The sequence below is a fragment of the Myxine glutinosa genome, chromosome 3, assembly GCF_964187855.1.
Source record: "Myxine glutinosa chromosome 3, kmMyxGlut1.1, whole genome shotgun sequence".
NCBI classification, from domain to species: domain Eukaryota; kingdom Metazoa; phylum Chordata; class Myxini; order Myxiniformes; family Myxinidae; genus Myxine; species Myxine glutinosa.
Genome location: NC_136263.1, coordinates 125,243,189 through 125,256,258, shown reverse-complemented (window position 1 = coordinate 125,256,258; position 13,070 = coordinate 125,243,189). Strand labels below are relative to the sequence as shown.

At 44.9% G+C, this 13,070-nt stretch overlaps 1 protein-coding gene across 2 annotated transcripts in view; it reads right to left on the bottom strand.

Annotated features, from left to right (window-relative positions):
* LOC137423221 (uncharacterized) overlaps positions 1-13,070 on the bottom strand; it is a 74,269-nt gene that overhangs the window by 12,973 nt on the left and 48,226 nt on the right. For both annotated transcript variants that reach the window (XM_068110137.2, XM_068110138.2), the window contains exons 6-7: positions 6,380-6,558; positions 2,029-2,125 (exon numbers count right to left, since the gene is read on the bottom strand). In XM_068110137.2, coding sequence (XP_067966238.2) covers positions 2,029-2,125; positions 6,380-6,558 — 276 coding nt within the window. The remainder of the gene's footprint in view (positions 1-2,028; positions 2,126-6,379; positions 6,559-13,070) is intronic.

The window sequence follows — 13,070 nt, the reverse complement described above, 5'->3', positions numbered from 1 at the left end:
ATGGGGTATTGAGTGCAGATCATTGACCAAATAAATTAATTTAATCTATTTTGAATTCAGGCTCTGTAATGAACCAAAATGTGTAAAAAGACAATGGGTGTGAATACTTTCTGAAGGCACTCTCTCTATCTCTCTATCCTTCATTGCAGTGCGATCGACTTATTTAGTTATTTTTCGATACTGTATACCTTACACATAACCTACCACCAGCCTGATTCAAAGTACTCTTAACTCCACGACGCTTATTGTGGCACCATCTTTCACAAACAGTGGACTGTATAGAGTTTGTTCTGGTAACTGCTTTCCACTTTCCTACTTTTTTTCTTCACCACTATCCATTAGCTTGGTCTCATCCAGATTTACTTTTGGGTCCTTTTTTCCATTACCTTCTATCTATAAAACATTTTGTTCGCTTGTTGCCCTGTCTCAGCTAAAACATCCACATATAAGAATTCCTATGGAAATCCCACTCTAACTTCTTAAGTTCCTCCAACACAAGAATAAACAATAGTGGACTTAGCACATATCTCTGTGGAAAACCAACCTTCACATCAAAGGAGTTTGTACATCCTTCTTTTGTTCTTATTGCTACTTTTAGACTTTGATAGATTGACATCACTACTTTTGCAAGGTCTTCTGCCAGTCTCTGCCTTTAATCAGAATGGGCACTTTTACAAGTGCCCATTCAACAACTTTTATTTGTATTTTTTTCATCAACTTTACCTTCATCTTATAAATATCTTATTACCAGCAAAAGTACCCGGCGTTTCTGGGCAACAATGGGTCGCTTTGTGCTTGGAATATGAAGAGAGGGGGGAAGACATATGAGGGGAGGGGAGGCGAGGGGGAGGCAGGGGAGGGGAGGTGAGGGGGTTGAAGGGGGGGATGGAAGAGGGGAGTGGAGAGTGAGGGGTAGAGGGAAGGGGGAAGGGGGAGAGGAGAGTGAGAGTGAGGCGGTGTTGAAGAGGAGTGAGGGGAAGGAGAGAGGAATGAGGGAGAAGATAAATGAGAGGAGTGAGGAGAGGGAAGAGAGTGAGGGGGAGAGGAGAATGAGAGGGAGAGGAGTGAAGGGTGGAGAAGAGCGAGGAGGGAAGGAGAGGAGTGAGTGGTGAGCAGCGTGAGGGGGAGAGGAGTCAAGGTGGGAAAGGAGTGAGAAGGGGAGAGGCGAGTGAGGGTATAGAGGAGTGGGGGTATAGAGGAGTGGGGGTATAGAGGAGTGGGGGTAGAGAGGAGTGAGGGTAGAGAGGAATGAGGGGGAGAGGAATGAGGGGGAGAGGTGAGTAAGGGGTAGAGAAAAGTGAGTGGGGAGAGGAGAGAGGATATAGAGGCGTGAGGAGTAGGGAGGAGTAAGGGGTGGAGAGGAGAGTGAGAAGTACAGAGGAGTGAGAGAGGAGTGAGGGGCGAGAGGAGAGTGAGGGATAGAGGAGTGAGAGGAGTGAGGGGAGAGAGGAGTAAGGGGAGAGAGGAGTAAGGGGAGAGAGAGGAGTGAGGGGAGAGAAAGGAGTAAGGGTTGGAGAGGAGTGAGGATTGGAGAGGAGTGAGGGTTGGAGAGGAATGATTGGGTGGAGAGGGGGGGGTGAGAGGAGAGTGAGGAGTACAGAGGATCTTACCCTTACCCCATCCCAACCAAGCCCAACCAATCGGTGCAAGTTGAGCACAAGTGAACACACAAACAGTCATACCACAAGAGACTTGGGAGGGCTACGTTCCACTTTCTGAAACACGTATTTGGAGATAACAACCAATGACACACACATGTGAAATTCCTCCATGCAGCTCACACACATGGGGAACACATCCACATGCACGTTTATATGCACTGTATATTGAAACATTGATGAAGGACCACACATGCCAGCAACATTGACGTTCCTTTATGCAAGTAAACTAAAAATGATAACAAGGGTTACATCCTCTCTTGCAATCAAAAATGGAAAGGGGGCGATCACACAAGCTCGACATCAGGCATTCCATACAGACTATGCTCAATATATTAAAGGTAAATAACCAGCATAGATCAAGATTCACCTTCAAATAATCTCTCTTGCCATTGGAACACAGCATGCGAAAAGAATTCATTGTTGAGCGCAGAAAAGTTCAACTCGGCTGTCCCGGCAGGTGTAATCTGTTGAATGATAAACAAGGACCTTTAGATATTTTACAGTTCATTTTGTCTGTTTTCATCATCAAAAATTATATGGCATTAAGATAAAGTATTTTTCTAAGGCTCGTCCCAGTTGTCCTGTCCGAATCCTGACAAATCGAGTCAAAACGGTCTCAAGTGGAAAGCCCGAGCCAGTCAGGTGTTGCACTAAAAAGCACCGTGCGTCTGATTACCCTAATTAGCAATCGAAGAGTGGAGATCGTAGGACACAGGTTACAATCTTGTACGGGCCGCTAATCTCCTGAATCCAATTTGTCCTTTTATGGATGCTTATAATTTGTATAAGCGATCAGAACAACTTGAATACTCAGAAACAAAGTGAATATATAAAGTTGTATTGTGCAACAAAAAGGGTGGGAATATAAAAGGAGCAATACAAATCTGGACAATAGTTAAACCCCATACGCACCCCCAAGTAAACAAATGATTGGCAAGTCCTTATCAAACTAATCTGTAAGGCCTCAAGTACACCTCAGAAGAAAGGACCAGAAGAAATTGACAAGACTGAAAATACCGACGGATGGGATGCAGCTTAATCCCAAGTGGTTTTTTCCCCTGAAAAAAGACAGTTGATGCTGTAGGCACGGTCGGCATGAGGGGGGAAGTGGGAACGGCTTGCAGTTGGGGGCGTGTGGGTAGGCTGCAGACCGATACGTGCCGTATCATAGAGAAAACCCCAAGAGTCCAAGAGCAGGTTCTCTGACAAAGCTCCCGTGCATCTCTTCTCCCCCTCCTTCCACCCACTGTTCACAACCTGCATTTAACTATTCTGCCCACACCCCCCGCTTGGCTGCCATCCTCTGGTGCCCTAACCAATGGGCGGATCAACCCGCCCTGATATTTCACCCTTTTGGATGGTGCACTTTCCCACCTTCGCTTGTGCCGACAGCCTGTCGGATCATTTAAAAGTACATAAATGACGGGTTACAAAGCAATATAACATAACAAGTGGGAGAATTGCTTTGCAATACCTGTCCCCTGCAACGTTTCAATTCAATATCAGTAAACACGTCCCTTTATTTGGGTGGTGTATAATGTCACGTTCGGTGCCAAAAACAATAATAAAACGAGAACAATGTGACTGTGTCGCCAATATGCCTCTGCATAGTCCCACAACAGGTAGATGCCATCGTTCATTGTCCTAAAAATAAACAAGTTTGATTTAAATTCCTTCAGCTGTTCTCAAGTATAACATTTTCACCAGCCACGCCAGGTTTCACATCGATCGGTGAAGCAGTTTCAGAGAAGGGATTTTTTTTAAATATTGGCTTACAAGCTAATATGGCTGCCATACCACATGACATATGACCTTCAAAATGTACACTCTGCATACGTATGGTTAGGGGATCACGTTTGTGAAGTTTTGTGTTGATCGGATATGGTTCGTTTTTCTAACCAAGATGGTTGCCAAACCACGTGACCTACGACATCAATATTTTCAAACTACATGCAACAGTGCTGTTAGATGACATTTGTAAAATTTCACATCGATAGGGTGAGCGGTTTCAGACATATACTTATTAAATATTTTCCTTCAATCCAATATGGCTGTCAAACCATGTGACCTACGATGTCATAAATGTAATATTTCAATACAAATGGGTCATAGATCATGTGCATGCAATTTCAGATTTTTAGAATAAGGAATTTGATTAAAACATTTTTGGCTGGTATACCACATCACCTATGATGTCATTATCATGCTTTTGTTCCCTATTGGGAGTAATTGACAATGTGCCAAGTTTCAAATGTTTCCATTCAGTGGTTTCAGAGAAATAATTTTTTTATTATTTGCTTTTAATCCAAGATTGCTGCCATACCACGTGACATATGACGTTACAATTATCATAAAAACATTCTGCATGGGTGTCACTCCTACCCTGAAAGTTTCGTCCCACTCCTACCCTGAAAGTTTCGTCTCAATCGGACATATGATTGCTGAGAAAAACGAGGTTTAGCCGACACGGACGGACGTATGGACAGACGGACAGACAACCCAAAACATAATGCCTCTGGCGACTTCGTCGGCGGAGGCATAAAAATAACCCGATGTACATGAATGAAAACAAGCGTTATGCCTAGGTCCCCCGTCGGTGAAGTGATGCGAGTTGACAAAGTGGAAGACGCAAGGCGGCCATCTTAGATTTTGACGTGGCGACCCAATTTTCAATAGCGTTCTTACTTATGCCTAGATACACCCACTCACCAGATTAGAAGTTGGTACTTCGCTTATTTTTCAAGATATTCCGCTCACAAGGTTCAGACATACATGGCGGTGGACATCTTGGATTTTGACGTGGCGACTCAATTTTCAATAGGGTTCTTCCTTATGCCTAGATACATCCACACACCAGATTATAAGTTGGTACTTCGCTTATTTTTCCAGATATTTCGCTCACAAGGTTCAGACATATATATGGTGGCGGCCATCTTGGATTTGACGTGGCGACCCAATTTTCAATAGCTTTCTTCCAGATGCCGAGATACACCCACACACCAAATTAGAAGTTGGTACTTCGCTTATTTTTCAAGATATTCATCTCACAAGGTTCAGACATACATGGCGGCGGCCATCTTGGATTTTGACGTGCCCAATTTTCAATAGCGTTCTTCCTTCTGCCTAGATACACCCACACACCAGAATGGCAGTTGGTACTTCGCTTATTTTTCAAGATATTCCGCTCACAAGGTTCAGACATACATGGCGGTGGACATCTTGGATTTTGACGTGGCGACCCAATTTTCAATAGGGTTCTTCCTTATGCCGAGATACACCCACACACCAGATTATAAGTTGGTACTTCGCTTATTTTTCAAGATATTTCGCTCACAAGGTTCAGACATATATATGGTGGCGGCCATCTTGTATTTTGACGTGGCGACCCAATTTTCAATACCTTTCTTCCAGATGCCGAGATACACCCACACACCAAATTAGAAGTTGGTACTTCGCTTATTTTCCAAGATATTCATCTCACAAGGTTCAGACATACATGGCGGCGGCCATCTTGGATTTTGACGTGGCGACCCAATTTTCATCAGCGTTCTTCCTTATGCCGAGATACACCCACACACCAGATTAGAAGTTGGTACTTCGCTTATTTTTCAAGATATTCATCTCACAAGGTTCAGACATACATGGCGGCGGCCATCTTGGATTTTGACGTGGCGACCCAATTTTCAACAGCGTTCTTGCTTGTGCCGAGATACACCCACACACCAAATTAGAAGTTGGTACTTCGCTTATTTTTCAAGATATTTCGCTCACAAGGTTCAGACATAGATATGGTGGTGGCCATCTTGGATTTTGACGTGGCGACCCAATTTTCAATAGCGTTCTTCCTTATGCCGAGATACACCCACACACCAAATTAGAAGTTGGTACTTCGCTTATTTTTCAAGATATTCATCTCACAAGGTTCAGACATACATGGCGGCGGCCATCTTGGATTTTGACGTGGCGACCCAATTTTCAATAGCGTTCTTCCTTATGCCGAGATACACCCACACACCAGATTAGAAGTTGGTACTTCGCTTATTTTTCAAGATATTCAGCTCACAAGGTTCAGACATACATGGCATCAGACATACATGGCGGCGGCCATCTTGGATTTTGACGTGGGTTGCACCCACACACCAAATTCGAATGCGGTCCTTCGCTTACGCACGCATGCACGCCTGCACGCACGCCCGCACACACGCACGCACGGACGGACGGACGGACAGACGGACGGACACACGGACGAAGGGGAAAACCATAGTCCCCCTTTCGCTCCGCGGTGCGACGGGGGGCAAAAAGGGCATATCTCTGAAAAATTGGGAAAATGCCCCAAAACTCAAACGTGTTCTGTAACTTATGATCATAAAGCCATGTAAGTTTCAGTTGCACAGGTAGCCATAGGTAGCAGTTGCAGTTTCAGTTGAACAGGTAGCCACAGGTAGCCTTTGTCAAAGGGTATGGAAAAAGTGCAGAAAACCACAGGTGGGACGGACGGAAAACAAACCTATAGTCTCCTCCGGGTAGGGGACTAAACAAGGTGTGAAGGAATAGTGGTTTTAGACACGCACGTGTGGGAGGGAAACATTCTACACACAACTACGCATATGCAATTTGGGAAATAACTATAAATATCATATGCAAGATTACCCCTTAGAAGGCATTCCCACAATAGTATCATGGAACCCTTTGTTGCACCAGATACGTGACTACCATACCTGCTGGTCAAGTTTGGGGAGTAGATGAATCAGCTGCTGCTGCCAATGTCCAGATAGCCGAGAAAAGACCTTGATATTGATCAAATCTTTGAGCTCGATGGTTGATGGCAGATTGGACAGAAATTTCTTCACCTCTCGCACTTGATCCTCTGCGAGTTTGCCATCATCTATACCACCGACTGCAGACAAGGAAAGCACGGCTATTGCGAGGGTAGGTGTTTCGGAAATTATTTAATTATAATTTCTGAAATACGACGCAATATAGAGCAATGCTGCTGAAGCCATTAATTAAAATGCATTCAACTCAATTACCTGCTGAGTGAATCTGAACATGGAAGGGATGGAGAGCAGAATGAGAGAGAAACGCCCGGAAAGACCGGCGAGAGAGAATGGAGGGAAACAGTGGAAAATGAATGGATTCTAAACGCGAGCACAGGCACGAACGCTCACCACAGTAGACGGAACAGCTGAAGCAACGTGCAAGCCAGCGGATCGACCCGCCACGTGACAAGGCGCAAGCACAAAGAAAAAGATCACGGAACTCAACATTTGCCAAAATCAAGTCCGAGAACAAAAAGGAGGAAATCAACTAACGATTTGAGGCCTGTATCCAATCACTACATCCTCACCAAAAGGGCTACTAATGTTATGTGAATAAAAGTTATACTTTCACCACGTTCACCACATCATCATTCACCACGTCATCATTCAGTCAGCATATGCTCCACATGAGATACACATGTCACAATGATTGGTATCGAGGAATATCTTCATCAATGTTAATAGACAAATTAAATTCCCAAATGCGTTCAACATCTTGCATACACTAAACGGAATATTTACAATGTTGATAATTTCGGAGGTGGTGAACTCGCAGACTTTCACATGTTTTGCCTTTCAATTTCAAATGACGAAACAGTTTTGGCCAAGGACAAAATTCCAAAGGTGATAAATTCAAAATCCAATAGGTATTCTCTTCGGTGACAAAATGCAGAGATGTTTCCGGAAGAGAAACATGTGTACCCTGGTTAGAATAGGTACACCGTATCCCTGTGTGTCGTAAGAGGCGACAAAGAGGGTTGGCGTCAGGAAGGGCATCCGGCCATAAAAACATTGCCTCAAAAAGAGAACCATGACAATTACAACTACATATGGGCAGGGTACAGCCTGAAGTGGAGATCGGTTTCTGAGGTTTGGGACATGGAATGTAGGGACAATGACAGGGAGATCAGGAGAAGTGGTGGAAGTATTGGTCAGAAGAAGAGTGGACATATGTTGTGTGCAAGAGACGAGATGGAAGGGAAGTGGTGTGAGAACGGTGAAGGGTAGGCAGGGACAGAAATACAAGTTTGTGTGGCAAGGGAGCCCGGAGGGCATGAATGGTGTTGGTGTCCTGTTTTCTGAGGAGTTTGTAGACAGTGTGGTGAGTGTGACTAGAGTGAGTGATAGGTTGATGATGGTGAAAATGATGATTGGAAAGCTCTTGGTGAACGTCATCTCGGGATATGCTCCGCAGGTTGGTCGGAGCGATGAAGAGAAGGACAAGTTCTGGTGTGCGATAGAGAAGCTGATGGAAAACGTGAAAGATGAGGAAGTTGTTGTGGTAGGAGGAGACCTAAATGGACATGTGGGAAGGAGTATGGACGGTTTTGAGGGAGTTCATGAGGGTTACGGATATGGTGTGAGAAATGGAGAAGGTGAAAGGATTTTGGAGTTTGCTGATGGAGCTGATTTGTTGATTTGTAATACTAAGTTCCAGAAAGGGGATAATAAGCTTGTTACATACACGTCAGGTGGTTCGACGACAACTGTTGACTACCTGATGGTGCGTAGGCGAGATAGGGGGCTCCTCCGGGACACAAAGGTGATCCTGGGGGAGGAGGCTGTTTCACAGCACCACTTGGTTGTCTGCGGCATAAGGGTGAAAGGTGCGAGGAGAGCTCGGCGGGTGAAGTACAAACCGAGAATGAAGGTGTGGAGGTTGAACGAGGTGACAGTAAGGGAGGCATTAAAAGAGAGGCTGAGTAGGGTCGAGGATGATGTGGTTGAGCTTGAACGTGGTTGGATGTCAATGAAAGATGGTCTGTTGGGAGCCGTTGGTGAGGTATGTGGATGGACAAAAGGACCACCGAGGCACTCAGAAACATGGTGGTGGGATGATGAAGTTGGAAAGAGGATTGACGAGAAGAGGAAGAAGTTCAAGGAGTGGCAGAAGGCGAAGGGTACGGGAGCAGAAAAAGCAGGGCATGAAAGTTATAAGGCAGCCAAAAAGGCTGCAAAGAAAGAGGTAGCAAAGGCGCAGGAGACATGTAGGAAAATGTTCGGAGAACGCTTGGATTCGGAAGAGGGTCAGAGAGCGGTATTCAGGATTGCAAAGCAGATAGCGAAAGAGAGGTGTGATGTGATGGGGGTGAGTTGCTTGAAGGATGAAGTGGGACAAATCGTTGTGGACCCAGATGGAATTAAAGGAAGATGGAAAAGATATATGGAAATGCTGTTGAATACAGAGAATGAATGGGATGGCAACATAGAGAGTAACCCAGTTTTAGGACCGGCAGAGAAGATAACTGAGAAGGAAGTTGAGGAAGCGATAAAAGCAATGAAGTGTAGAAAAGCGGGAGGGCCGATGGGAGTTGTGGGAGATATGATGAAGGCAGCAGGAAGTTGGGGTGTGAAGAGAATGGCAGAGATCTGTAATCTGGTGGTGAAAGAGGGTCGCATTTCAGTGGATTGGGAACTGAGTACCCTTGTCCCTCTATACAAGGGGAAAGGTGACCCTCTGGAGTGTGGCTCGTACCGAGCGATAAAGTTATTGGAGCATGGAATGAAGGTATTGGAAAGGGTGTTGGGGAGGAAGATAAGGAAGAAGGTGAAGATCGACGAAATGCAGTTTGGATTCATGCCAGGAAGAGGAACGACAGACGTGCTCTTTATTGTGAGGCAGTTGCAGGAGAAGTACATGGAGAAGAGGAAGAAGTTGTTTCTTGGGTTTGTTGATCTGGAGAAAGCATTCGATAGGGTTCCACGCGAAGTATTGACATGGGCATTGAGCAAGTTAGAAGTGGAGGAATGGTTGATCAGAGTTGTGATGGCAATGTACAAAAGAGCGCGCACAGCTGTAAGGATGAAGGACGGGAACAGTGGTGAGTTTGAGGTGAAGGTGGGAGTGCATCAGGGGTAGGTACTAAGTCCACTACTATTTGTAGCTGTGATGGAGGTGCTGGCTCAGACCGTAAAGGAGGGTTTACCGTGGGAGTTGTTGTATGCAGATGATCTGGTGTTGATTGCGGAAAGTATGGATGGACTGAAGGAAAAGATGAACAAGTGGAAGGAATGTATGGAGACAAAAGGTCTGAAGGTGAATATAGGAAAGACGAAGGTGATGGCAAGTGGTAAAGCATGTGGTGAGGTGGAAGGAACTGGGAAGTGGCCATGTGCTGTGTGCAGGAAGGGTGTCGGAGTGAACTCCATTCAATGTACAATGTGCGCTGAGTGGGTTCATCAAAAATGTAGTGGTCTGAGAGGGTCATTTACCAGTGTGGCAGCTACATTCAAATGTAAGGTGTGCACAGAGGGAGCTGCAGATGGAGGAAATGTTGAGTTGGATCTTGGAGACGGCATGAAGCTGGAAGGTGTGAAAACATTTTGCTACCTCGGAGACATGCTGAATGGAAAAGGTGGATCAGACTCGGCAACGGTTGCTAGAGTGAGATGTGCATGGAAGAAGTTTTGGGAACTGAGTGGCGTGCTGATGAGGAGGGGAGTGTCGTTGAAGCTGAAGGGAAAGGTGTATGCTGCATTGCTGCATGTGTGAGAAGTGTTATGATTTATGGGAGTGAGACATGGGTCATGAATGTAGAGCAGCAACGAAGGCTGGAAAGGGTGGAAATGTGAATGGTTCGGTGGATATGCGGAGTGTCGTTGAGAGAGAGGAAGACAAATGATGAATTGCGAAAGATGATGGGAATAGAGCCTGTGATGGATGCTGTGAAGAGGAACAGGTTGAGATGGTTTGGTTATGTGTTGAGGAAGGATGAAAGTGACTGGTTGAGAAGAGTGATGGAAATGAATGTAGAATGAAGTAGAGGACGGGGAAGACCGAGAAAGACTTGGCTAAAGATGGTGGAAGAAGAAATGCTGGCAAGGGGGTTAACAAGGAGAGATGCAGAAAATAGGGCAAAATGGAGAAGATTGTCATGGGGACCGCAAGGCTAACCCCCGCTCTTGCAGGGAAAATGGCCTTAAAATGCATGTTGTTGTTTGTTGTTTTCCGGAAGAGAAAGGCAATTGGCTGATTTGCAATCCGTGAATTGACAAAATTATTGCACAACTAGTTCTACAAGGGAGGGAAGGGATATACAAGTTAGGAAAGAGCAGAAACAATGAAAAATTGCCATCATTTAAATCTTCAAGCAATAGATTGTTCCTCCAAGCAACAATCAAACTTCAGTGGGCATTACACTAAATAAACCAATAACCGAATGTGGTTCTATTTTGGTATATACAGTAATACCTTGCTTCGTGCTACCCCGTAGAATGTCGATTTGTTATAGAGCTCTTGGTCCAGGAGAATTTTATTTTTTACGAAAAAGACCCCTCGAAAGAGTGAAGAAAATCCATAACATGCAGCACTCGCAGAGTAAATTTGCAGAGTATGCACACTCGCAGAGTAAATTTGCAGAGAATGCACACTCACAGAGTAAATTTGCAGAGCATGCACACTCGCAGAGTAAATTTGCAGAGTATGCACACTCTTAGAGTAAATTTGCAGAGTATGCACACTCGCAGAGTAAATTTGCAGAGCATGCACATTGCACACTCACAGAGTAAATTTGTAAAGCATGCACACTCGCAGAGTAAATTTGCAGAGCATGCACACTCGCAGAGTAAATTTGCAGAGTATGCACACTCGCAGAGTAAATTTGCAGAGCATGCACACTCGCAGAGTTAATTTACAGAGCATGCACACTCGCAGAGTAAATTTGCAGAGTATGCACACTCAGAGTAAATTTGTAGAGCATGCACACTCGCAGAGTGAATTTGCAGAGCATGCACACTCGCAGAGTATGCACACGCTTTGAGCCAATCAGGTGGAAGTGGGGCGTGCATTAGACTTGGCTACGTTGACTATCTATCTATAATTCCAGTAATCTCTGTGTGTATGTGTGTGTGTCTGTGTGTGTGTGTGTGTGTGTGTGTCTGTGTGTGTGTGTGTGTGTGTGTGTGTCTGTGTGTCTGTGTGTCTGTGACCGCTGTTTCTCGACAACCACGGGTCCGATATACTTGAAACTTGCCAGGTATATTGCTGGGGACCTGAGGATGTGCCTTTTCAAGGTTTCATATTAATCGGACAAGTAGTTACCGAGCTATGGCGATTTAGCCGTTCGCCGTTCGCTTTGGCTTTGCGAATGGACCGAACCATTTCATGTAAATAGAGGGGGGGGTTCTACCGTACTCGCAAGCCGTTCGCTTTGGACCAAACCATTTCATGTAAATAGAGGGGGGGATTGTCACCGTACTCGCAAGCCGTTCGCTTTGGCTTTGCGAATGGACCAAACCATTTCATGTAAATAGAGGGGGGGGGATTGTCACCGTACTCGCAAGCCGTTCGCTTTGGCTTTGCGAATGGACCAAACCATTTCATGTAAATAGAGGGGGGGGATATAATTTTAGATATATATATAGTACGGGCATGCCCTAGTTATAACAATTCTCGACAATGCAAACAAGATAAAAAGCTGCTGCCCAGTCAACTACTAGGTCAAATAAATCAATGTTAACTCGTTCAAGGAGCACTTTACCTGGCGAGGAGAAGTGGCGAGCTGGTTAAGCTTGTTTGACAGATTTACCTCCTACAGTAACTTAGCCTGGTGTTGGCTTAGCGGTTAGGGTACCAGCCTGGGATCTTAGGATCCTGAGTTCGAATCCCGGTCGATCGCTGAATTAACGCCAGGTGGGTTGACTCAGCCTCTCATCCTTCCGAGGTCGGCAAATTGAGTGCCAGCTTGCTGGGATGAATGATCCCGGTGTGTACCCCGATTTAGAATAGGTACACCGTATCCCTGCGCATCGTAAGAGGTGACTAAGGCTTGGCGTAGGAATGGCATCCGGCCATAAAAACATTGCCTCAAACAGGGAACCATGATTGTCATGGGGCCCGCAAGGCTAACCCCCGCTCTAGCAGGGAAAAATGGCCTTAAAACGATCATTCATTCATTCATTCAGTAACTTGCACAGCAACCATATCGGTGGTGACGGTGTGAGCGCCTACAAGGCAGACCTTGAATTCCCCGAGCTGTTTACTATCCTGTCTTACAATATTTATTAATAACATGTTTACCATTAGTATTTTATTAGCACTATTACTGATACCCCAATGAAGAATGCATATACCGCTCATGCGTAACTAGTAACGCTATCGGGAACGCATCTCAACATAAAGTATGGTATAATGACCCCTTTTAGCGAATTTTTGATAAGCACTATTAGTAAGGGCATTTTATGAGATATTTCACAAATCTGTTAACTAAATTGTTACCAAAAAATTTCTTCACCAATATGTTTGTAAAGGTGTGTAATAACATGTGTTAAAATGTTGAAGGTCAACTCCCGTGGGAAACCCAGAAAAAAAGCTGTTGAATTCGGGTACCGAAAAATTATTTTCGAGAATTTTTATTTTTTTAAATCGGCC